This window comes from Triturus cristatus, chromosome 12 (assembly GCF_964204655.1).
Source record: "Triturus cristatus chromosome 12, aTriCri1.1, whole genome shotgun sequence".
Taxonomy (NCBI): Eukaryota; Metazoa; Chordata; class Amphibia; order Caudata; family Salamandridae; genus Triturus; species Triturus cristatus.
In genome coordinates this window covers 31,702,349-31,726,180 of record NC_140595.1, presented here as the reverse complement: position 1 = coordinate 31,726,180, position 23,832 = coordinate 31,702,349, and the positions used below count along the sequence as shown (strand labels likewise).

General features: G+C 47.6%; 1 protein-coding gene across 2 annotated transcripts in view; it reads left to right on the top strand.

Annotated features, from left to right (window-relative positions):
• Window positions 1-23,832, top strand: part of CPAMD8 (C3 and PZP like alpha-2-macroglobulin domain containing 8) — a 1,045,838-nt gene that overhangs the window by 333,795 nt on the left and 688,211 nt on the right. For both annotated transcript variants that reach the window (XM_085640012.1, XM_085640011.1), the window contains exon 21: window positions 14,201-14,354. In XM_085640012.1, the coding sequence (XP_085496138.1) occupies window positions 14,201-14,354 (154 nt within the window). The remainder of the gene's footprint in view (window positions 1-14,200; window positions 14,355-23,832) is intronic.

The following is a 23,832-nucleotide window of genomic DNA, read 5'->3' as shown; positions in this document are numbered from 1 at the left end:
CCTTGAGTAATGTCCGTACCCGCTGTAGTTACATTGTTAATAATGGTCATAGGTCCCATAATGTCAGGAATCTTCATAGTGCCTCCTCTTTTGATAGAGACTGTCACAAAGTTCTTTCGGTGTTTCCTGATCATATTATGGGATGTATTGTACCCTCAGCTGCCGCAGACTCTAGGCAGTCTTGGACTGCTCTCTGACTGAAAGAACCTCTCCAGCTTCATCTTATATATGAGTAGGTGGACGGCCTTTCGCCTTTAGAGGAGACAGTGCTGAACAACGTTTATTGGTATGTCCAGCAATGGCAGAATGGAAACATCCTGATAATCTAAGCTTCTTGTTTGCTGCGGATACTGCAGCAGATGCTGCCACTAGAGTCTCCTTTGATAATGAGAGGGGATCTGACAGTGGGGAGATAACCAAAGACGACAAGGCAACTGCTTACACTGAGGTGACCATTGATTAAGAGAAAAAAGTGTGTGGGGGTGGAGGGTTGGGCGTGACTTGCCGAGGCAGCATGGTGGTCGCGTAACCCGGGAGCTCCTGGCATCGGTCCCACCATCCTTCATCATTCTGTGGAGACACCCGGCCCCAACTGCCAAACATCGAGGGGGCGTGGTTGGAGTGCTACAGGGTGGCCACCGGAGAGGCAACAAGTTCAGGAGTGCCCCTGGGACGAAGAGGAGCGCCACAGCCTGTTGGAGGCAAACAGGGGAGCAGCAAATCCAGCCTTTGGGCGTAAGGCCTAGGTGAGGGCTTGAAAACTCCGAGCCGCCTGACCCAGGGCCCCCCACTATGAATACACGTCTGTGGGGATCCTGTGGCATGGCTGGGGAGGGGGCAGAGGAGAGAGAGACTTCTGTGTGGCTGTGTAGCCGAGATGCCCATGAGAGGTGGGGGGAGACCCAGAGTTGCGCAGCAGACATTAAAGGTGCCATTTCCCCCCCCCCCCTGAGCACACAGGTGTGTCTGAGGGTCCCCTAATTCCCACAGCACGATTACACCAGTGGGAGTCCCACCATCAATAACTTGATTGCAGCTCTTTGCGGCCTGCCAGGTATTGCAGGTGTCTCTCGGTATGGCCGGCAGCTCGGTGGAGCGGCCCTGGGTAATCGGTTTCATATAAGGGGAGGGGGAGACTGTGACCTCCCCCTTCTGGGATCCCGCTGACGGGGCCCATCGAAGCAACTGGCCAGAAGGGGAGTCCTGTTCTAGGGCAGGCAGTAGCCAACACATGAGACCACACGGGGCTGCTTGTGATTTTTCCCCCACTACTGTCCGGCCTCAGTTGGAGTAAGCAGGCCCCACACAGAACACGCTTCTATGCCTACAGGGATTACATGGGGGGGTCTTCACCTCACCCCCTTCTTTTTCTTATTCTTCGGGGACTCACTATAGCCTCGGTAGTTGGTACACATTGTACCCCCAAAACCCCCTTTCAAGCAGACTGACAACCTCCCTACAAAGAGAGGACCGGCAAGCCTGCTTTCTGCAGTCTTAGACCCAGAAACGTGGTGATGGGGCATACCAAGCCAGTCAGGATGATGGCCATGACTTTGGGCTCCCCGGAGACCCACTTGAAGGGGGCAGCTGGCACATCTGGAAGGGACAAAGTAGATGTAATTCTGCCAGCTGTTGAGACCACCAAGGTCCGCCTAGAAATGAAGGTGGATGCTGTGGCAGTGGAAATGAATCTGCTCTGGCATGATCATAAGCTCAGATCACTCTTACTGAGATGGCACTTGCTGATCTTCAGCCACAAGCCTCTCACTTTCAACATCAACTATGGGACCTCATGGAGAGGGTGAACTTCCTGAAAATAAGAGCTAAAGACGCAAAGGGGAGAACCAGGTGCAGCAATATCCACATTATAGGCCTCCCAGAGGACTGCGTGGGCTCTGACATGGTGGACCATCTGGAGCAATGGTTTAAAGAGCTGGTCCCGACTGAGGAACTCCCCCCCTTCTTCTCCATCAAGAGAGCCCATCGGGTCCCAACACGGCGCCCACCCGCTTGGCCCCCACTGCGACCCGTCGTGGCCAAGCTCATGCACATCAAAGACCGCAAAACAATCCTTAAGAACGCCGGCAGGGCAAGCTCCATTCTTCAAGACAATCATCAGATTCTCCTGTTTCCAGATCATACCCTGGCAGTTCAGCAGCAATGAGCCTCTTTTTGGGGTTGAAACGCAAACTAAGAAGCTAGGCCTGCAGTATGTGCTTCTTTTCCCTTCCAAGTTGAAATGAGTCTTTGTCCTTTTCAGAACCATCTGAGGCCTGGGATTGTCTGGAAGCCAAGATGCCAAATGAGATAGTGCCGGAGGACAGACAGGGGTTTCTCAGATGTGGCCGCCACCGCCAGGAGCCGAGCCGCCAACCCGGGCAAACACCAACCTGGAGCATGCCTTCACTTACAAAGGTATATGCCCAGGAGATGGCAGCGTCCCTAAACGCCGCACAGGTGGACCATTCGGACTCCTCATCAGCAGCCTCAGAGGCTCTGCCCAATTAGCGACAGGAGAGCTTCCGCATGTGACTTCCCCCAGAAAGTGGATGAAATTATAAAAACTGATGGCATGCTGCAGCAGTGGGGCCCCACCCCCATGGAGACCACAGATCCGTGGAATTGGTCTGATCGTACCTGTACTACCGGCAGTTCTCTGGGCTACACGGGAGCCACGCTGTGTCCAAAGCATATCACTAGGGACCTAGCCAGTGAGCATCCCTTGAACGACTCTTTACTGCTGTCCCCCACTTCCGATGAACTGGACATGTTGTTTGGGCGACAGGCCATATCCTTGCTGCCCCCAGTATTGCTGTTACATCCAGTTTGATGTTTGTTTGCCTCTTAACCCCAGAGTATCGTGATCATTGGTCCCAGGTTTTATTCTTTCAGATGGGACTCCCCCTATATTTACACTTGCCATATATGCCTCCACATGGAAACAGAGTGAGGGACTGTTATTCTAGACACATGATGCTCCTCTCCTACAAAGTGCTCTCCTGGAATATCCGTTGGATGCATACCTCCACTAAACATTACCACATTTATACCTTTCTGAAATGTAAAGATATACAAATTGCTGTGTTACAAGAGTTAGATATCACGCATCCATAGGTAGCCCCAAATCAGTAGCGGTGGAGGGGTCAGTTATATATGACTAATTACTCGGCATATGCCAGGGGAGTCTTAATATGGGTGAGGGTGGGGACCCCAGTGGAGGTACTGTTACAAAAAGTGGGCCCCATGTGGCGTGCCTAAATGATAATCAGATCCTGATCGGCAGCGTATACATCCCCCAACACAGAGCAAACCCAATTCCTACAGTGGTTATCCCTCCACTTAGTAAGGTGGGCAAAAATCTCTTGGCTCCTGGGTGGGGACTTTAATACAGTATTAGACCTTGACCTGAATCCATCTCATCCGCTACTCCCCACTATCCCAACGGTTACCACTGCTAAGAATCAACAATGGGACTTGGCAGATATTTGGTGCCAAACAAAACCCAGGAGTTCGGTTCTACTCTTTCTATTTGCCAGTTCATAAAAGCTAATCACACCTTGATTGCATTGTTTGCTCACATACAATTTCCCTTTACATCACCTCCCCAGATTATCTGGGTAGGGGAATTTCTGACCATCACACACCCTAAAACTAGGTCTGCAATAGGGACGGAGGGCATCTCCGACACCGACCTGGAGCCTACAGCCTTCTGCTCTTGAGGACCCGCCATTCCGGATTGCCCTGGCCGACTTAATCCAGGACTACTTCAAGCGCAATGAGGGCACGGCTTTCTCTTTACCCGTGGAATGGGAGGCCTTTAAGGTGGTCATCCGGGAGTAATGCATACAGAATTTGGTTGGGGTCTGACCCAACCTACTCCGGGAATTATAAGCAGCCGAGTGTGAATACATAGATGTGGAGCGGAGGGCCGCTGCTACTCCCAGGCTCCTTCAGACTCTGAGCAGTCTCAGGGAAACAGAAGCACAGATATTAGTGCATATCCGATGCTTGAGTTATACGGCCTATGGCGCTAGAATGCACTCAGAGGGGCACTGGGTTGAATACTGGCGTGGTTGGCTAATAGAGAGACCAATGTGCCCCCCGTGACCACAATTCGAGCCCCTGATGGCAGCTTTTAAATGCACAACAGGCTATACACAATACCTTTACTTTACTTCCTATTATATGGATTTACACAAGCCCCTAGGGGGGGCCTCTCCTGAGGTGCTGGTGCAATTTTTAATGCCTATACCTCTTCCTAGACTCTTCCTGAGACTTGGAACGGGGAGACTTGGATGCCCCATAAAGCTTAAAGAGGTGAAAATGGCAATAACAGCTTTATCTACCGCTAAGTCTCCAGGCATGGATGGCCTTTTGGCAGAGTTTTATAAAGCATTCCAAGGGGAACTAGCTCCTAGGTTACTAAAATTATACGAGGCGGCACTGGAATCAGGGCGCCTCCCAACCTCGATAAGAGGGGCCTCGATGGTCTCACTATTAAAATCTGGGAAAGACCCCCAGGATGTGACATCTTATTGCCCACTGCAAAACTGAACATCAACTATAAAATCCTAAGTGCAGTTTTAGCCAACAGAGTTCAGCAAATTTTGCCGCAATTGGGTTTGTTCCGGGGAGGAATACATCCATCGCTTTATCGAGCGTTGGAAGAAACCCAAACTACATGGTCCTGCAGGACAGTACTAGTGTTAGATATGCACAAAGCGTTCAACTCTCTTTATTGGGATTTTTTATTTGCTGTCCTGGAACCGGTCAGCTACGGACCCAACATAACTAAGTTGATATACACCTCCTCCACTACACAAACTCGATTTGGGGAGGGTCTCTCTAAGTTTATCCTGGTTGAACGTGAAACCAGGCAGTGATGCCCCCTCTCGCCTCTTCTTTTGGCTCTAAAGATGGAGCCCTTGGTGGCTTAGGCATAGGCTTAGGGGGCGGGCTGGGGAATCCCACTATCAGATGGTTCCCACATTGTTTCCTTGTATGCAGAGGATGTCCTACTCTTTTTCAGAGACATCACCTCCGACCTTTCATCGGCGGCCTCCCTCCTGATGGAGTTTGGCTCGATGTCAGGACTCATTATTAACTGAGGTACATCGTGCTCATTTCCACTTAGGGCAGGGGCGACCCCGCGCATACTTGACATGATGTGGGAGGACCTATTCACTGGGAGCCAATCTCCGTCCATTATCTAGTGATCTGGATATACCACACACTCCCAGATTTAAGAGATGACTATCTGGAGATGACATTCACCTCCGTTCGGTCAAGCCTCCCCTTTGGGAGATCTCTTCCTCTATCAATGGCAGGCTGCATCGCTATAGCTAAATGGTGACACTCCCTAGACTCTTCTGTTACTTTGGGAAACTTCCTGTAATTCTCCCCAGATCTTTCTTCTGGGATCTTCACTCCCTTCTGGGAGACCTTAGCTAGCACACTTCCCGCAGACCGGTGGCTCTGTCTGCTTCAACTCCCATTGGTACGATGTGAGTTCGGGCCCCCAATTTTGAATTTTACTATCTAGCTGTCCAATGACTTGGCTTACATACTGGCTGGTGAGTCGGAACTTAGAGAGGGTTCACTTGATCCCTGCATCAGACAAATTAATGAGGTTAGTGTGCTCAAAATGGCCATCCCTTCTCACCTCTGAATCCAAGCAGTAATGCTTAGCGAAGGTATGAAAGGATGTCCATGTCACCATCTTACAGATTTTGGCCACATGATCTCTCCTTGCCAAGTCTGATTTTGAGGATTTTGCCCTAGTGGAATGGACTTGTATGCATGTCAGTGGTTGCATACGTGCATAGGCACAGCACAATTTGATACATAAGATGATCCACCGATACGAGATTCTCTTCTGTACTGCTTTGCCATATTTACCCTATGTAGAACTGATCATTAGACCTAATCTCCTTGGTACTGTCAATATAAAAGCTGACCGACCTCCTTTGGTCCAGCCTATGAAGAGTTTCCTCCTCCTTAACGAGGATAAAAAAAGATGGAAGAGTAATGGATAGACCCGCATTGTAAGGAGTCCCCACCTTTGGCAGGAAAGAAACTCTGGTTTGAAGGGCCAACGTGTTGGGAAATAAAACACGTAAAGAGGGTGTGAACATTCCGTGCTTGCATCTCACTGACACACCTCGCTGCAGTGACTCCATCCAGAAACAGTTTTCAATGTTAAAAACCTGAATTAGCAACATGGAAGAGGTTTGAATGAAAACCCCATGACAAATGTTAAAACCAAATTGAGGTCCCATTGCAGCATGACAAATGGAGTAGGTGGAAATACACTGGCCATTCTCTTTAGAAATCAAATGGAAACAAGTGACTTAAATAAGGACGGCTTATCTGGATGGCAGAGAAATGCCAACAAGGCTGCCAAGTATCCCTTAGGGGTACCTACAGAACAATTTTTTGGGGCTAATAAAAGGGAGGGAGCGAGAATAGTGAACAGGTGGACCCTAAAGGGATCTACGTTGTCATCGGCGAATCAAGGAACAAACCTGTTTAACCTTCCAGAATACACTGTTTTAGTTGAATCACGGTAAGCAGACAAAGTCACAATACTTCTGACAGTTAAAATTAACTTGGGAGTCCCTCATTAATATGCAAGCATAATGGAGGAGGTTCTGAATGACAATGAGCAGCATCTGCCCCTTCAACTAGGTGAGGAGGCCCGCTCTGAGAGAAAAATGGAGTAGAGGATACTGGGAAAGATGCAGAAGGTCTGCAAACAACATTTTCTCGGCCCGTCTAGAGTAATGCAGATGACTTGGGCCCACACTTGGCGAATCTTACTTAGAACCCGAGAAATCAATGGAATGGGATAAACTTGTAGTGCAATGGAAAATTCCACTTCAACTGAAATGTGTCCTTCAAGGCTCCCTGCAGTGGATACTGGAGGGCACAGAAGTGTAGGCAATGTGCATTGACAAGAGTGGCAAAGAGATCCAATTGAGACGAGCGCAAAGATGTCTTCCATCACATCCAGGTGAGGGCGCCACTTCTGACCGGCAAGAAACAACTCAGGGAGTCGGCACAGAGTTCCACTGCTTCACAACAGAGAATGTCAGACCCTGTCCTCACTACTTCTTGACATACCACCTTGTGGTCATACTATCTGGACCAACTGACTGCAAATGAAGAGGAAAGCCTTGAGCCCCAGCCATATCACACTCAGTTCCAGCAAGTTGATTTGAAGAACTTGCTCCTCTGAAGATCAGAGGCCTCTGATCTCCAGTTTCTCTATGTGCAATCCCTGTCCTAAAAAGGAGGCGTCTCTCACTACCATGACCACGAATGGTGGAGGGTCAAAGGAAATCTTGCTGAATATGTTCTCCACCACCAGTCATCAACTAGATCCTCTGCAGGGTTTCAGGAGATCACAATGGTGTCTGACAGATCTGCCTTTTGCTGGAATCACTGCCTGCGGGGGCACCATTAGAGAACCCTTCTGTGCCAGCGTGCGTGCGAGACCAGGTTGATGCAGGAAGCCAACAGACCTACTAGGCATACTACAATCACCTGGAATGCAAAACCTTCCTGAAACATCAGAATCATAACCTTAATGTCCCAAATCTGCTGAGGAGCAGAGTAAGCGCCAAGCAATGTTACATTTGGGCCTGCCCCGATGAACAGAAGGTGCTGGAAACCTTTGGGTGGGGCAAAGGTTATGGGAACTGGAGTCCTAGAGAACGAGTAGTTGCCCTGTTTGTTTCAAACCTCTCCAGAGTAGAGCCTGGCTTTATCTCTAAATAACTTGGATCCATCAAATGGTAAATCCATTAAGGTTGACTGAACATCAGGTGAGAACCTGGTGAACATAGTCAGATGTAACTGCGAAGGGACTATGGAAGACCCCATTGCCCTTGCTACAGAGTCAGCAGTATCAAAGCCAGACTAGATTATGTGTTTGGATGTGTCTTGACCGTCTCGCACTAGCTCCACAAAATGGCCTTGTTGGTGGTTGTGAGAAAGTGAGAAAGTGGCTCTGTATATACTGTTCCCAAATAGGTACAGGGTGTACAGAGTCCACAATCCCCAGAGGTTTGGCAGAGGCTAAAGTTAGATATAACCTTACTCTGATGTGTGTAAGAAACTGGCTCTATATATACTGCACCAAAGCGAGGTATAGTGTGTATAGAGTCCAAGGGTCTCCAGAGGTTTGGCAGAGGTTAAAGTTAGATAGAACTTTACTCTCTGAAAGTGGTAGCTTGGTCGAGCAGTAAGGCAGTATCAGAGGACAGTGTAAAGCATTTGTTGCACACACTCAGTCAGCAAATGGTCTCACACACTCAATAACTGAACTCTAGGCCAATGGTTTATATATAAAAAATATATGCTTGTTTTATTTTAGAACCAACAATAGGTATTAAAATATACTTTCTAAGAATGAGATTCTTTATATAAATACTTTTTGCAATATGCAATTGACTTTTGTAGAAAGTTACAAGTGGTTGCAATAGGCAACACAATGTTAAACACAATAATGCATTGAGTTCAATGGAAGTTTCACGTTATTTGCAACAGATTACTTTTAGGATTACTTTTGGAATTCCAGGACTGGATCCTAGATTCAGTCCTGGGTCAGTACTTGGAATCAAGTGACAAAAGTCGACTTAATTACTGTGATGATTTTTAGACAATATTTTGCTATTTTAAAAGTTGAAAATATTTCATAGAAAACAGTCAATGATTCTCTATGGCAGAAAATTCAAGTTGCAGGTACAGTATGTTCTCGTTACCTTTGTAATCCAGTACTGGGTGCCTAGACTCAGTACTGGGACCTTTATCCAAAACAGGTAAGTAATTATGTTTTCAGAAATTATACGATTTTTAAAGAATATTTAAAGTTTGCAGAAATTGACACTTAGAAGAAATTTCACAGAAAAACAGTCAATGATTTCCTATGGGAGAAAACTGAGTTACTGGTAAGTACAGTTGTAAGTATTTTTCAGAGGCAGTGCTGGGCACCAAGATCGGTACAAAAGGGGGTGGTGGTGATGGACGGAGCATCAGAACCAATCAAACACTCACACCCAGTCAACAGATCTGGGTTTGATCCATCACCGTTCTTTAGCCCACTCTGCCACCCCAGTTCAGACATGGCCATGTGCAAATCAATCTGACCCTGTGCCTCATGGGAACAGTCCAGCCCGAACTGCCAAGCCATGCCTTCTCTGGACCGGAAACAAGCTTCCTAGGACCGGTTTCTGGCATTTCAGCCGTCTTCAGCCAGGCTTGCTTGAATCCAGTGGCAAAGTGAGCAAGGGACTCACGTCTGAGCATACCCTGCCAACTTATGGCGAACAAAGCGGTACAAAAGGGGGTGGTGATGGACGGAGCATCAGAACCAATCAAACACTCACACCCAGTCAACAGATCTGGGTTTGATCCATCACCGTTCTTTAGCCCACTCTGCCACCCCAGTTCAGACATGGCCATATGCAAATCAGTCTGACCCTGTGCCTCATGGGAACAGTCCAGCCCGAACTGCCAAGCCATGCCTTCTCTGGACCGGAAACAAGCTTCCTAGGACCGGTTTCTGGCATTTCAGCCGTCTTCAGCCAGGCTTGCTTGAATCCAGTGGCAAAGTGAGCAAGGGACTCACGTCTGAGCATACCCTGCCAACTTATGGCGAACAAAGCGGTACAAAAGGGGGTGGTGATGGACGGAGCAGCACTGGGAGCTCACCTAATAGCAGGTGAGTATTTTCGTTTTCGTTACTCGGCTGATTTCTGGTGAATATTTTAAGTTTTGAAAAGTCCACACAAGAAATTTCAGGAAAAACCAGTCAATGTTACCCTATGGAGAAAATTGAGTTATCGGTTTAAAGGTAAGTACTCGACTGGTAGAGTTAAGGTTCTGGGCATAGACTCAGGGGTCTCCCAGGGTCAGGTAGGTACAGTTGGTTCACCCTCAGCGGCACAGGGGCGGCCGGGTGCAGAGAGAGTTAGGCCCAATGTTATCCTATGAGAGGTAGGGGGCCTTGGTTGGTGGCTGCTGACTAGCAAGCCACGCGGCTGTGGGAGCTGGGCTCCTGGTCACTTACTCAGGACAAGTGGGGAAGTAGGTAGGTGTAGAGGTTGCACTGCTAGGGCCACTCGGGCGGCTGGGTGCAGGGTGCTTTTGAGCCTTCGGGCGCTCAATTGATTTCAATGGGAAAGCTCCGGTTTAGAAAAAGGCTGCAAGCTCGGGGACGAAGATTCTTAAGGTGCCACCACCACTTCGAGAGTTAAGTTGGGTAGTTGGAGGATAGGTAGGTACCCCGGGATTGGGCACAGGGGGCCGCGAGGCGCCAGGTGCAGGGGTGCCTTTTGGTGTCGGGAAATCTTACCCTCTGTTGTCCCAGGATGTGCATTGTTGCAGGCCCAGGAGAGCACGGGCTCTCCTACCCAGGGGTCCAGCAACATGTCTGCTGTGTGGCAGCCTAGGCAGCCTCAGAACAGATGTGGATTGTAGGTTAGGTTTTAGGGGGCATCTCTAAGATGCCCTCTGGGGTGCTTGGTACATTAAATCCCACACTGGCATCAGTGTGGGTTGAATGTGCTGAGAAGTTTGATACCACACTTCTCGGTCTTCAGTGTTGCCATTATGGTGCTGTGGAGTTCGTGTTTGACGAGCTCTCGACACCATGTACTCTTAAATGGCAGCACTGCACTTACAGTGCCCAGGAATGGACCTGGATACTGTGGGGGCACAGGGCTCCTGCTCCTGTGCCCACACCACTGGCATAGGGCACCCAGCTAGAGGGGTGGCTGATGTATGCCATGGCAGTGTAGGTGGTGGGCATGCCACACAGGGATGTGTGCCATGTCGACTTTTTGTTTTGTCTTGTACCCAGACACCCAGCCTGCAAGGGCAGTGTGTGTGTGTGTAAGGGTACAGGGCCTCTAAGGGTGGCACAATGAGTGCTGCAGCCCTTAGAGGCCTTCCTTGGTCACAAGGCCCTGGGTACCTAGGGTACCATTTACCAGGGGCTGACATGTGGCCAGGGTTTGCCAATTTGTGTTTTGTGTTTTAGGGAAGGAACATAGACCATGGGCACCTGATTGGCAGGAGTCCCGGGCACACTCAGTCAAAGTACATTCAGCAATTCAGCAAAAAGTGTGGGCATACCATGCAAGAAAGATGGCACTTTCTCACAGTGGTGTTACAAATTCAGAAAGACTAGCCTTACCATTTCCCAGAGGGCTTGGGATTAACACTCCAAAAGATGATTCACATTCAAAGACTTGAGCACATGGGTGCCTGCCAAGAAACCCTTCTTGTCTCCAGCCTTCAGTTTTCAGAATTACTGTCTACTGGGAAAGCTCCAGATGATTGTATGGAAGAACAAGAGGCCTGCATGACGAAACTCTCAGGAAAAGGGTGGACCGAGAAACAAGCAGGATCACCAAGAGCTGGTCTACACCTTAAAGCCACGACCTGCTCACTGGTGAGGACGCTGTGAGCTTTTCCTACATGGTCAGTACTGGGTCCAGGAGCACCACATTAAAGGTAAAAAGAAGTTCCGAGGGCTGTACGGAAGGCTGCAGGCTATTAAGATAACTCATGTGGCTGGGGCCATGGAAGGGTATTTAATATCTGTTTTGGGGGCGTGTCTAACCCATTACCATACCTAAGAGCCAAGCAGTCAGTGGTATTCATGGAAAGAGGAGGCAATAAATGGATAACCATGCCTGCCATGGCTGCTTGTGTCTAATCATTTCTCCCAGATGAATGGAGTCACTGCCAAATAAGTTGTGCATAGTTTACCTGTACATACATTTCTCCTGTGCTCTTTCGGTCTCTCTTTGAGATCTGACTAAGGCGTCCCCAGACTTAGACAAGGGCTGGTCCAATTGTGGGACCTGAGTTGTCGGGCCTGGAACTGGTATCAGAGCTGTTTTCGGTAATGGTGCTAGAAAAGTTCTTGCTTGGGGCCTGGAGGCATTGATGGAGGCTGAGAAAGGAAAGGGGTGAACAGCGTCAAGGAAAGACACGCCAAGGCGGAACTGGAAAAGCACCAATAAGTATCCCATGGGGCAAGAAGATGCTCTTGGGTGGGGGGACCAAAGAATGTCAAAAGATGTCAAACATATTTTTTAAAAAGGCAGAATCCGAGTCCGGACTCAGAAACTCTGGATAAGCCGTTTTGGCTTGCAGCCTTGGCAGAGGCTCTCATATTACAGCGGGGTCTGGCACTGGCAGCAGGGCCGCAGGCAACACCGGCATCATGCCCTAGCATACAGGTATCTCAATTAGTTCATGCTGCAGTGGAAAGAAAACATGTCAGCAACTTACCTTTTGAGGAGTGACACTTGAAGGAATCACTGTTTCCCTTTCTTTTTATGTTTGCACTGCTTGTCTCTTGAGGATCTTGAAGAAGGGGACTCTAGGAACTTCGAGCGAGGACAGAATCTATTTTGGGCTTGGCCATCATCACAAGCCTTGACCAGGAACAACTTTGCCTTTCTGTAATAAGTGGCAGGCTCCTTTTGTAAGATTGAAGTGATAGTTAATTCCAAAGTCATAAGCACATGGCGCACTGTGACTGGCCAGTCAGGAGCCCAACAGCGAATGCTGTAACTGTTAAAGGAATCCATAATCACCGCTCGCAGAGCACGTAAGACACATTCAAATGCATAAAAGTTTAATTCATAACAATGTACCACATTAACACTTTAAACTAACCATGCATCTGTCACCTGTACGTGTCATACCCTTTTTACACTCTCTCTCTTTGATGTCCTTGGGGTGCATGCTAAGGCATGACTCATACAACTGTGTGTCATGCACTGACCCAGATACCAAAGACAAATGTTGTGGTGGTCTGCAATGGGCATCTGACTCATACAGTCCATACAGGGTTTAAACCCTGAACTTTGAGGAGAGATATCCTAGCAGCAGCACTAAACTTTTTTGAAGTACAATGAACTTTGTTGTGTAAAGAGATCAGTAGAGTGAGCTTTGCATCCACATCAAAAGGTGCAGAAAAAAGGGAACTAATATCAGGGCACTATGATGGGCACTTTAGGGTCCAGTGACATCACAGTGGGATGGATTGCAATTTGCAGTGCTGATATGGAGTCAGTGCCACCTGCCATCGTGGATGAGCTATTGAAAAATTTTCTGGATCCAGTCTAGCGCCTGGGATATTCAGAACGTGAGAAATCAGGAGGTAGAATTATCCATCAAGATATCCTTTTTAAATTCCAAGCAAAACAGATCTTGAAGAGTGATTTATTCTCCATCCGAGCGGTAGAAATTATGACTGAACGTTCCTCACTCTGAAGAACAAATACCCAGAAATCACCCACTTTGATCGATGGGATGAAGCTGAATATGGGGCGTCACCCAGTAGCAATCCTGAAGTTCTGACCTAATTGGAGTAGATAGATCAGAGCTCTGTCTTGGGACTCCCTCACACTCGACATGCATTTCCCTTTAGGGGAAATGAGAGTGCTTGGTACATTCACTTGATTATTTAAAGCTTGGGTGGTATTCTTCAAGGTGAATGCACTACTAAATAAAGAGAGTTCCTCCACCTGTGGCCGTTTTAACAACGTTCAATGCCGATTTAAACTACTGAGGCTTCCCAGCAGACAATAGGGAATAATTCAAGCATGGGATCTATGGAAGATCTAGTGTTGGAGAATAGTCAGCATCCAAAGGTAGAGGTGAAGGTAGCAAAACGAGGATGAATGACCAGTAGACAAGAGTAACTAAATTCACTTAGGAACAAGGTTATTGATGGGGTGTGGGTGGAAGAGTCACTTCAAAACTTCTTCACTATGTAGGGGAGGCAAAACAATTGATGAAGTGATGGGGCTACAGAATCTGGATGGAGGTGGGGGGTCTACATTTTCTAAGTGCAGCAGAAGAAGGCCAGTTGCCTGGTCTTCTTCCTACACTTTCTGGATTCCTGCATGGTGATAATGCTGCTGCAAGGTATGCACTGCAATAGGAGATCTTCATCCTGATTGCCCAGCATGGCCGGATGCTTGAGTGTATTACAAGAGAATGATGTGACAATACTTAATGCTGATGCTGACAGGTAGAGGAAGAGGAAGATTCACTAAGAGAGTAGCCCATAATATGTTTTAGTTAGGTCTGTTGTGTTCTTAAGTGGTATTAGTGTATTTGATGGAAAAAGCAAACCTTGTTTCTAAGGAAGAGATTTTTTTTCTTGCGGCAGGTTCATGTCAAGATTTCAGTCTCCAAAGGCATTAAATTTGTGGGGTATCCTGGAAAGCACCACTTGATAAGAAAGATGTGTGTGGCACCAAGTGAGACGAAGCCCACCTCCCTGGTTTTATCCTTCAGTGAACTAGGACAAACTAGCATTACAGGTAACATTGACATACTATACTTCCTAAACGTAATCATTATGTGCCTAAAAGCGCCGACTAAGCCCACACCCTATATGGTGACTGAATTCATCCCTCCTGTGATTTTTACTTCAGATCCATTTCCTGTTTCAGCCTCACTGAAGATTGTCCTTTTCTTCCTATTAAGTAATTTAGAGTAGTTTTGGACATTGGTGGGGAGGTGCTGAGCTTGGGAAAGGAGTTCTAAAAATAAAAATGGTGCAGAAACACTGGTGTGGAAGTGAATGGCACAGCTTCCCATGTTGCGCCATGTCTTTCCACTTAGGTGATTCTGTTCTGTCCCTTTATTTAACACAGAAAAGAGCAAGGGTGGATTGTGGGTGAACTCTTAACGCTCTTAATCCTTTGAAAGTCAGTGTTCACAGTCATCAGTTGAATAGGTGGATCTACTAGTGTCACAAGATATTAACGGCCTACAAATGATGGACACAGCAGAATATGATGAAGGGAAGGCTTTTCAGAGACACAGTCACACTCAGGTGGGTTACTCGACTAAAAATGTGCCATTAAGCAATTAAAGAAAAGCACATCTTTTTAGGATTCGAATACTGTGCATTATTCCGCCAAGTAGTGACTGAGACCGAAATGTTCCCTTTTAACCCTTATCTCTTTTTTGTGTGGGAATTGTCAAGTTGTCGACCATTTAGTGCTATGCCCCCCTTGTATGTGAAAAGTGTGTCCCGGAAGTGCTTAGTGTGGTCACTATCTCCAGATTATTTTTTCTGCTGTTAGAACTGGAAGCACAGCTGAGAGTTCTGGAGCCGAAAAGAAGAAAGGAAAGTTTTTCGCCAAGAAATCCAAGGATTCACTGAAAAAGTTGGAGGATTTCAACTGAACCCTTGATGGGTACTGAGGAAGTTCATCAAGCCACCAAAGAAAGACCAATTTTTCGGCAGGTTTTCAGAAGGATGCGCATTCAACACGTGGGTCAGCAAATGAGCATGGGTTATCAGCAACACCCCCTTTAGATTATGCCCTAACTCACCATAAATTCACCCAGAAGGACAACCACAGTGTCTGCATATATTGTCACCTGAAGGACCTCAAGGCGGAGGGGTGCGATACATGTTCCATATTAAAGGCTAAATCCTTGACGGCGAGAGAAAAACTGTGGTGGGCACACTACGCTATGGTACAAATGCAGCACAAATAAGATCTTTAGTTGTCAAGCAACGAAGAAAAAGAAAACAAGTTACTTACCTGTAACTACAGTTATCCAGTATTGGTATCTTTCATAGATTCACATGCCTGAATTATTCCCCGTCGCCGAGGCGGGAGTCCCCGGTAAATAAAAAAGTAGTGCCAAAATGCTAGTAGTAGTAGTAGGCCCAAAGAAAAGGCCAAAAGCCTGTATCTTAGCAGCCTATCTACCTCATTATGCAAAAAGAACCAAGAATTTGGTAACAACCAATCAGACACCAGCACCCTTCTAGAACCCTCTCAGCAGAGCCAGTTCTCCTCAGATTTTCGTAGCACAAGTGGGAAGTGAACGTCCCAAATTATATAGAACTGACTCTACGGGGAGGAGGGTGGGTGCATGTGAATCTATGAAAGATACCAATACTGGATAACTGTAGTTACAGGTAAGTAACTTGTTTTCTTATCCAGTATTGGGGTATCTTTCATAGATTCACATGCCTGAATCAGAATAGCGAGCAGTATATCAAGTATACAGTCGTTTGCGGATGGCGGGAGACTAGTGCTGGTACTCCCTAATTGCATCCACAGCTTGTTAACAAGAGGTAGAAGAAAAGATCTTAAAATTCGAAATATGCAATCTATAAAGAGAAAAGCATGTAAACATGAATGCAAATCATCATTGTAACACATTGCATTGTTATACTAAAGATATCAACATCTTACATATTAAAATATGAAAAAAAGGGTACCTGAAGGTATCTCAAAGAAACAGATGTCGTAGCACAGCTTGCCCAACTGCTGCATCATCGCGATGCGTAGATTGGAGGCAGTAATGTCTGGTAAAAGTGTGGACATTTTTCCATGTCGCAGCACGGCAGATATTTTCTAGAGTCACACCAGCAAACAATGCTGTAGACGCTGCTACTGTCCTCGTGGAATGGGCCTTGGGTTTCCTCAACAAAGGCCTGTGAGCCTTGTCATGGCAGAAAAGTATTGTAGATGCTATCCATCTGGCAATGGTGGATTTTGTAACCGCCTTTCCCAGAGTAGTTTGGCCATAAGCCACAAATAATTGATCGGACTTTCTAAGGTTCTTTGTTTTCAGAAGATAGAATTTAAGACATCTCTTGATATCGAGAGAATGTAAGGCTCGTTCCACTGGGGTGGATGGATTAGGAAAGAAAGTTTTTAACGTCACTGGTTCATTAAGATGAAACTGTGAAGGCACCTTAGGGATAAACGTTGGATTAGTTCGGAGGTGCACGTAGTCTTGAGTGAAGTGTAGAAAAGGTTCCTTTACAGTAAACGCCTGAATTTCACTCACTCTTCGAGCTGATGTTAAAGCCAGAAGTAAAGCAACCTTCCATGTAAGGAATTTTAGGTCAGCCTTGTGGATGGGCTCGAATGGATGCTTCATTAATTGCATCAAGACTGTGTTGAGTTCCCATTCCGGTGGCGGAAGTCTGACCGGAGGAAACTCTCGGAATAGTCCTTTCATAAACTGTTTAATTAAAGAGGATGAACAAAGAGAAGGGCCATGAGCACCCCTTCTGAACCTGGAAAGTGCAGCTAAGTGGACCTTGACTGAAGGGAAAGAAAGTCCAGATCTTGCCAGGTGTAACAAGTAAGGAAGGATCTTTTCTGCAGGATCGTCCACCGGGTGCACCTGGTTTGCTTCACACCAGCAGCAAAACCGTTTCCATTTTAGACGGTAAGTTTTTATCGTGCTCTGAGCTCGTGATTTTGTTAATATATCCCTACAGTCTTGAGGGATATCCAGGTCCTTAAACTCTAAGAAGTCAGGAGCCATGCGTGTAAATGTAGGGACTGAGGGTCCGGGTGGAGAACCTGACCTCTGTTCCTTGACAGCATTGTGGGCGTCGGGCGAAGACGGATCGGCTGGTCCTGTGATAGCAATAGGAGCTCCTGAAACCAGTATTGGCGTGGCCATCTGGGTGCAATCAAGATGAGACGACAGCCCTCCAACTTCATCTTGCGTATGACTCTCGGTATCAGGAGTATCGGGGGAAAAGCGTAAGCACAAATCCCTGACCATCGCATGGACAGGGCATTCCCCCTTGAGCCCAGTTGAGGGTATCTGCTGGCATAGAAGCGGCATTTCTTGTTCTCCTTCGTGGCGAACAAATCCAGCGGTGGTGTTCCCCAAGCTCTGAATATTCTGAGCACCTGAGCTTGCTCTAGCTCCCATTCGTGGCAATCTGATTGGGATCTGCTGAGCGTGTCCGCTAATGTATTGCAGAGACCTCTGACATGTTCCGCTCTGAGGGTTATGTTGTGGAGTGTGACCCATTCCCACAACTCCTGAGCTTCCGTGGACAAAGTTGCTGATCTTGTTCCTCCTTGTTTGTTCACGTAGAACATGCTGGTGGTATTGTCGGTTCGAATCAGAACCGAAGAACCTGCAATCCTTGGAAGGAAAGCTTGCAGAGACAGGAAAATTGCTCGTAATTCCAGACTGTTGATGTGTTTGTTTTTGTACTCTGGGGACCACTTCCCCTGTATCTGTAAATCTTGGAGATGACCTCCCCATCCTTCCATGGAAGCATCGGTAGTGAGGACAAAGTCTGGAATCTTCTGAATGAAAGTAAGCCCTTCTGATAAGTTGGGAATATGGGACCACCAACGTAGAGCGCTCTTCATGCCTGAAGTGACTCTGATGATGTCGTCGAAGGAGCCCATCACCTGCTGCCACTGAAGGTGTAACTCCTCCTGCAAGGGTCGCATGCGGAGCAGCGCCAGAGGAACGAGGTGTATTGCAGAGGAGCACATCCCTAGGAGCGACGCGAACATCCGGACAGAAACTGACTTTCTTTTGGAAATTCGGATTGCTAAGTTTTGAAGACGAACCTGCCGTTCGTGAGACAAGAATGCCTTGCAGCGGGCGGTATCTAACAGCGCGCCCAGAAAAGGAAGGATCTGCCTTGGTTGTAATTGAGATTTGCTCCTGTTGATCGTAAGCCCCAGAGAATGGAACAGACGAAGAGATGTTGTCACGGCAGTCTTGACTGATCTTTCCGAAGGACCCTTTATTAACCAGTCGTCCAAATACGGAAAGACTTGGATTCCTTGGGAGCGCAACACTGCTGCCACTGGAGCTAGGCACTTCGTAAAGATCCTTGGGGCAGATTTTAACCCAAACGGGAGCACCTTGAACTGGTAATGGGCGCCAGCCACTGTGAAGCGAAGATACTTGTGATGCTTCGGATGTATTGGGATGTGAAAGTAAGCGTCTTCCATATCTAAGGAAGCTAGAAAATCTCCCTCGTTGAGGCAACCAAGAATTTCCGCCAGAGTGACCATGCGAAATCCCTGCTTCTTGAGGAATCTGTTCAGATTGCGAAGGTCTAAGATTGGGCGCCACTTCCCTGATTTCTTCTTGATGAGAAAAAAGCGGGAATAGAAACCTGTCCCCTTTTGAAGCGCAGGAACCTTCTCGATTGCGTTCTTGAGGAGCATCGTTAAAGCTTCCTTGAATAGTAAGTGAAGACGAGGGGGAGGGGGTCCCTTGGGTGGTTTGTTGGGTGGTTTGGTGACAAACTCTAAGGTATGACCGTTGTGAACCAGGTCCAGAACCCACTGGTCCGACGTAATTTCTTGCCACTTGGTCGCAAAAGTTGAAATTTTCGCACCCACAGGGAGGGGAAAAGGAGTGGAAGGTGCCCTGCAGAAATCATTGCTTCCGTGAGGTGTCTCTTCCCTGATTCTGCGATCTTTTTCGTCCGCCTTGATGAGAGAGACCAGATGTATTGGTCTGTCTGTAGGAAGACTGATATGATTGTCGATACTGAGGCTGGTACCTATTTTGTTGGGTATGATAACTTCCTCTGGAAGAAAATCCACGACCCCTTGCTCCTCTGAAGGTACCTCTTTTGTATTGCAAGGAGCCCAACGATCTTGCAGTATCAGTATCCGTTTTAATTGCTTGGAGTGCGTCATCTATGTGTTTTCCAAACAATGATTCGCCATCATAGGCCATGTCCAATATTTTTGTCTGGACTTCTGGTCTGAACGTGGTAGCTTTCAGCCAACCCTGGCGCCTGAGAACCGCAGCCCCAGCCAACTGGCGAATGTTCGTATTCGCAATATCCAGTGCGCAGTCGATAGTCTCTGAGGCTGCACGCTCACCCTCCAACAAAATCTTTCGAGCATCTTGCCTGCTATCCTCTGGGATGAGGTCGATAAAGCTTGCCATTTCTGACCACATCTGGCGATCATAACGCCCTATTATCGCTAGGGAGTTGGCTGCCCTGATGGAAGCAGCTGCCATAGTTGAAAATGTTTTCCCAATCAGATCCAGTCGGCGTCCTTCCCTATCCGGTGGTGTAGTGACCGGTGCTGCCGGATTCTTAGACTTTTGTTGGGCTGCCTGAGATATAACCGAGTCTGGACGCGGTTGGCCAATGAGACAAGAGGGACTGTCGGCTGGAGCACGGTATTTTTTGTCAATCCGTGGAAGCACCGCTGGTACTGATGCCGGGTTTTTCATGATTTTAACCCCTTCTTTCCAAATATACTCAATGATAGGGATAGCTCTCGTAACCTTTCTTGACTCTTCTTTAAAGTCATGCAGAAAGCAGTCAGACTGCTCAATGGTGACCGGCAAGTTGAACCTGGTCGCAGCTCGCTGCATAAGGTTATGGAACCCCCCTATATCTTCTGGAGGCGAATCAGATGGTAGAGGGGTAGGTGGCGAAGGCATAGGGATTATATATGAATCCCAAGGGTCTGCTGGGTCTGGCAGCTCACCCTCTTCGTATTCCTCCTCCGAGGTTGTATCTTGATGCGGGTCCTGTGGAGGATCAGGCAGTTGAGGCATTGGGGCTGGACCCTCAGACAGAGGCAATGGGTCCGGCTGCGGCGCAGTCTGTGGAACCTGTGGAACGTTTGGCTGCGGTGGAAAACGCTGCTTATAATCTGCAAGCATGGCTTGTAGGTCTTGTATTAAAGTAGGAGGCAGATGTGACATCTCGTTCCTATGAGGTTGTGTGTAGCAGGGTCTATGATGCGGAACGACTATGTCTTCCTGATAGTAATGCCCTTGATAATTGTCATCTTCCTCATCATCATCGTCCTCCTGACATTTGATGTGCAGTTCCGAAGGATGGCGAGCAATCCCAAAGGGCCCTTCGTCCTCGTCGTCCACATAATCATCATCGTCACACTGCACATAAGTTTCCAGGAGATGCGAGGGAGTAAGCGGGGAAATGTCCTGCCTTTGAAAAGACTTTAGTTGAAAAGTCCTGGTGGAAACTGGAGTAGAGGTCATCGTCGACGAGATCGTCGTCGACGGGGCTGTGATAGACGGGATCGTCGACGGGATCGTAGACGGTGCCATCGTCGTCAACGGAGCCGTCGTCGACGGGCTCAACGTCGACGGAGCCGTCGTCGACGGGCTCGACGTCGACGGGGTCTTCGTCGACGAGCTCTTCGTCGACGGGCTCGACGTTGACGGGGTCTTCGTCGATGGAATCTTCGTCGATGAGCTCTTCGTCGACGGGCTCGACGTCGACGAGCTCTTCGTCGACGGGCTCTTCGTCGACGGGATCTTCGTCGACGGGATCTTCGTCGACGATGGAATCTTCGTCGACGAACTCTTCGTCGACGAGCTCGACGTCGACAGGCTTTTCAATGGCGGAATCGTCGACGGCGGTACAGCTGACTTCGTCGACGAGGACTTCGTGGACGACACCTCGACGGCGGGCTTCTTTGTGAGGATAGTAATCTTAGTAGACATAATAGGAGAGGTAAGTGCCGTCGTCGTGAAGGTTTGTGTCAATGAAGAAGCAGACGAGGTGACAGAAACTGAAGATTGAGAGTAAGCCAAAGATTTTGAAAGGCTTTTACTCACAGTGGTAGTCTTGACTGTAGAATCCTGAGGAGAATGCGCATCAGAAGTAGAATGATGCGATTTCTGACGCTTCTTCCCTTCGCTGGAAGAGCTGTCCTGCGATCTAGCTCTCTTGCTAGAAGTAGAGGCTTTGTCATCCTCCTCAGCCGAAGAGGATTTAAGCCACAAAAGCACTCTCGCCTCCCTATCCCTGAGAGTTTTTGTAGGGAAGGTGCGGCAAATCTTGCAATCTTTTGCCTCATGTTTAGGGTAGAGGCAGTAGATGCAGTCTACATGTTGATCATCAACATGGACTCTCTTCTTTGTGCAGGTCCTGCAGGACTTAAACAAAGCCTTCTTGTCTGACATGCTGAAGCATGTTGAAAGAAAACTGAGAGGCACTAAGGGAGACTCCCTTCCACACGACGTGCGGTGAAAATCTGAGGAGAACTGGCTCTGCTAAGAGGGTTCTAGAAGGGTGCTGGTGTCTGATTGGTTGTTACCAAATTCTTGGTTCTTTTTGCATAATGAGGTAGATAGGCTGCTAAGATACAGGCTTTTGGCCTTTTCTTTGGGCCTACTACTACTACTAGCATTTTGGCACTACTTTTTTATTTACCGGGGACTCCCGCCTCGGCCACGGGGAATGATTCAGGCATGTGAATCTATGAAAGATACCCCAATACTGGATAACTTGAAGAAATCAAACTTGCACAAGGTGGAAGGTTCCGAAGCTGAAGAAGTCTTTGAGGTTGAGCGATAAAAGACTTATCGAATAAGGCCAATACCAAGAAATGCTTGGTAACTCTGCAAGGGCACAGCTTGCAGAGCTGAAATCGGGCTCGAAGCTTGCAAAGATACCCTGGACACTGAAAACAGTGGCAACTGAAGGAAAGCAAAGGCATAAAGAGCTCCACAGGTCTATAAACAAAAATACACATTCAGAAGCAAAACCTTGGAACTGGCCTCAACTCTGAAAGGTGACCTAAAGAGCGGGAGGGATTAAGAGTCCAGCTAAAAGGAGACTTCGACGCCAAAAGGAAAATCTTTGATGCCAAACAAGAGGCTGTTTACTACGAAAGGAAGAAATAGCACCAAGTCTGAAATGGAGGCCATACTGATAAGGAAGAAGGCGCTTGATGACTCCTAGAAAACCTTTCAAATTCTCCATAAACCAACGAGGGAAAAGGCCAGTGAAGAAGAATCCACAGAACTGGAGCACTCAACCACACCAGAGCCCCAACAAGAAGCAGAGTTGGAGTTCTTCAAATACAAAGAGGATTTAGAGGAGGTGCAGTTAGAGTAGAAATATTTTCAGGGAGTGTAGGCTACAAAAGAGTGGCAGGACCTCTGCACGGATTCTTATGACAAAAGTGTTGACTCCTCTCCTTCCAAAAGCATCGCCACCAGATGACACTGCTGTGCACAATGCCCTATAAAAAGGGCAGTATACACTTGTGGTGTACAGCTGGAAGAGGAACAGGCACAACCCTACTACCTTCACAAAATATGAATAGGCAATTGCGTATGCTGCTCAGCAATGCTGGGAACCTTCAGAGAGACAGTTCCTGCAGCATTTTACCTGGGACCCCCAGGAGACTCCCTCGTGGTCACTACCAAATGCACCATGTGGCCCTGTCCTGGTAAAGGGAACAAACGAGTGAACATCGTGGGTCACAAGATGGAAAGATCAGAAGCAAAACAGTGGTGCATTGCCAGATCTGTAACAGGAGTGGCTATCCACAAATGGACAAAATTGAGGATCTAATGCAGCAAATCCTTGAGCAATACAGATAGAGGACAAATAGTGTCATTCATTAAGGCAAAACCATTGGCAACACTTGCCTAAAGCCAGCACTTGATGCTGCGGATATAGCTAGCAGACAGCTGTATGTGGCCGCTGTTCTAGTAATACTTGCCTGACTAATGGTATCCGGTTTTAAACAAGAGGTGCACGCCTCTTCCATAAACATCTCCTTCACAGGGAAGAGTCTCTTCTGTATGTAGTGAGGGTGATTCACTACAACATATAAAGAAGGACAACAAGGCCACTAAGGCAAAGGGGGGTCTTACAGTTCAGAGGTCTTTTTCACGGAGGGCTTGCACCCAGGAAAAGAGCACGCACAAGTAGAGGTTCACAACCCTCCACATTGCAAAGCAGCACATTAAGTGCATCATCACAGTAGCATTACCCCTCAACATCAAGGCAAATCATTTGTGGGAGAAGCAAGTGAAGAAGAACTCTCCCACGGGGTTGGAAGCTCCAACAAATGACTTACCAACAGGGGTCCTCCTACACAAAGCACCTGTAGGAGGCAACATTTTAGGATTTGCCCAGGAGTGGAGGAAAATCACTTTTGGCAAATGGATATTAAACATTATCCAACTTGAATATTGCAAAGCACTCTTAAGAAAACCCCCATCATGAAAGCAAACATAAAGATTTGCAGC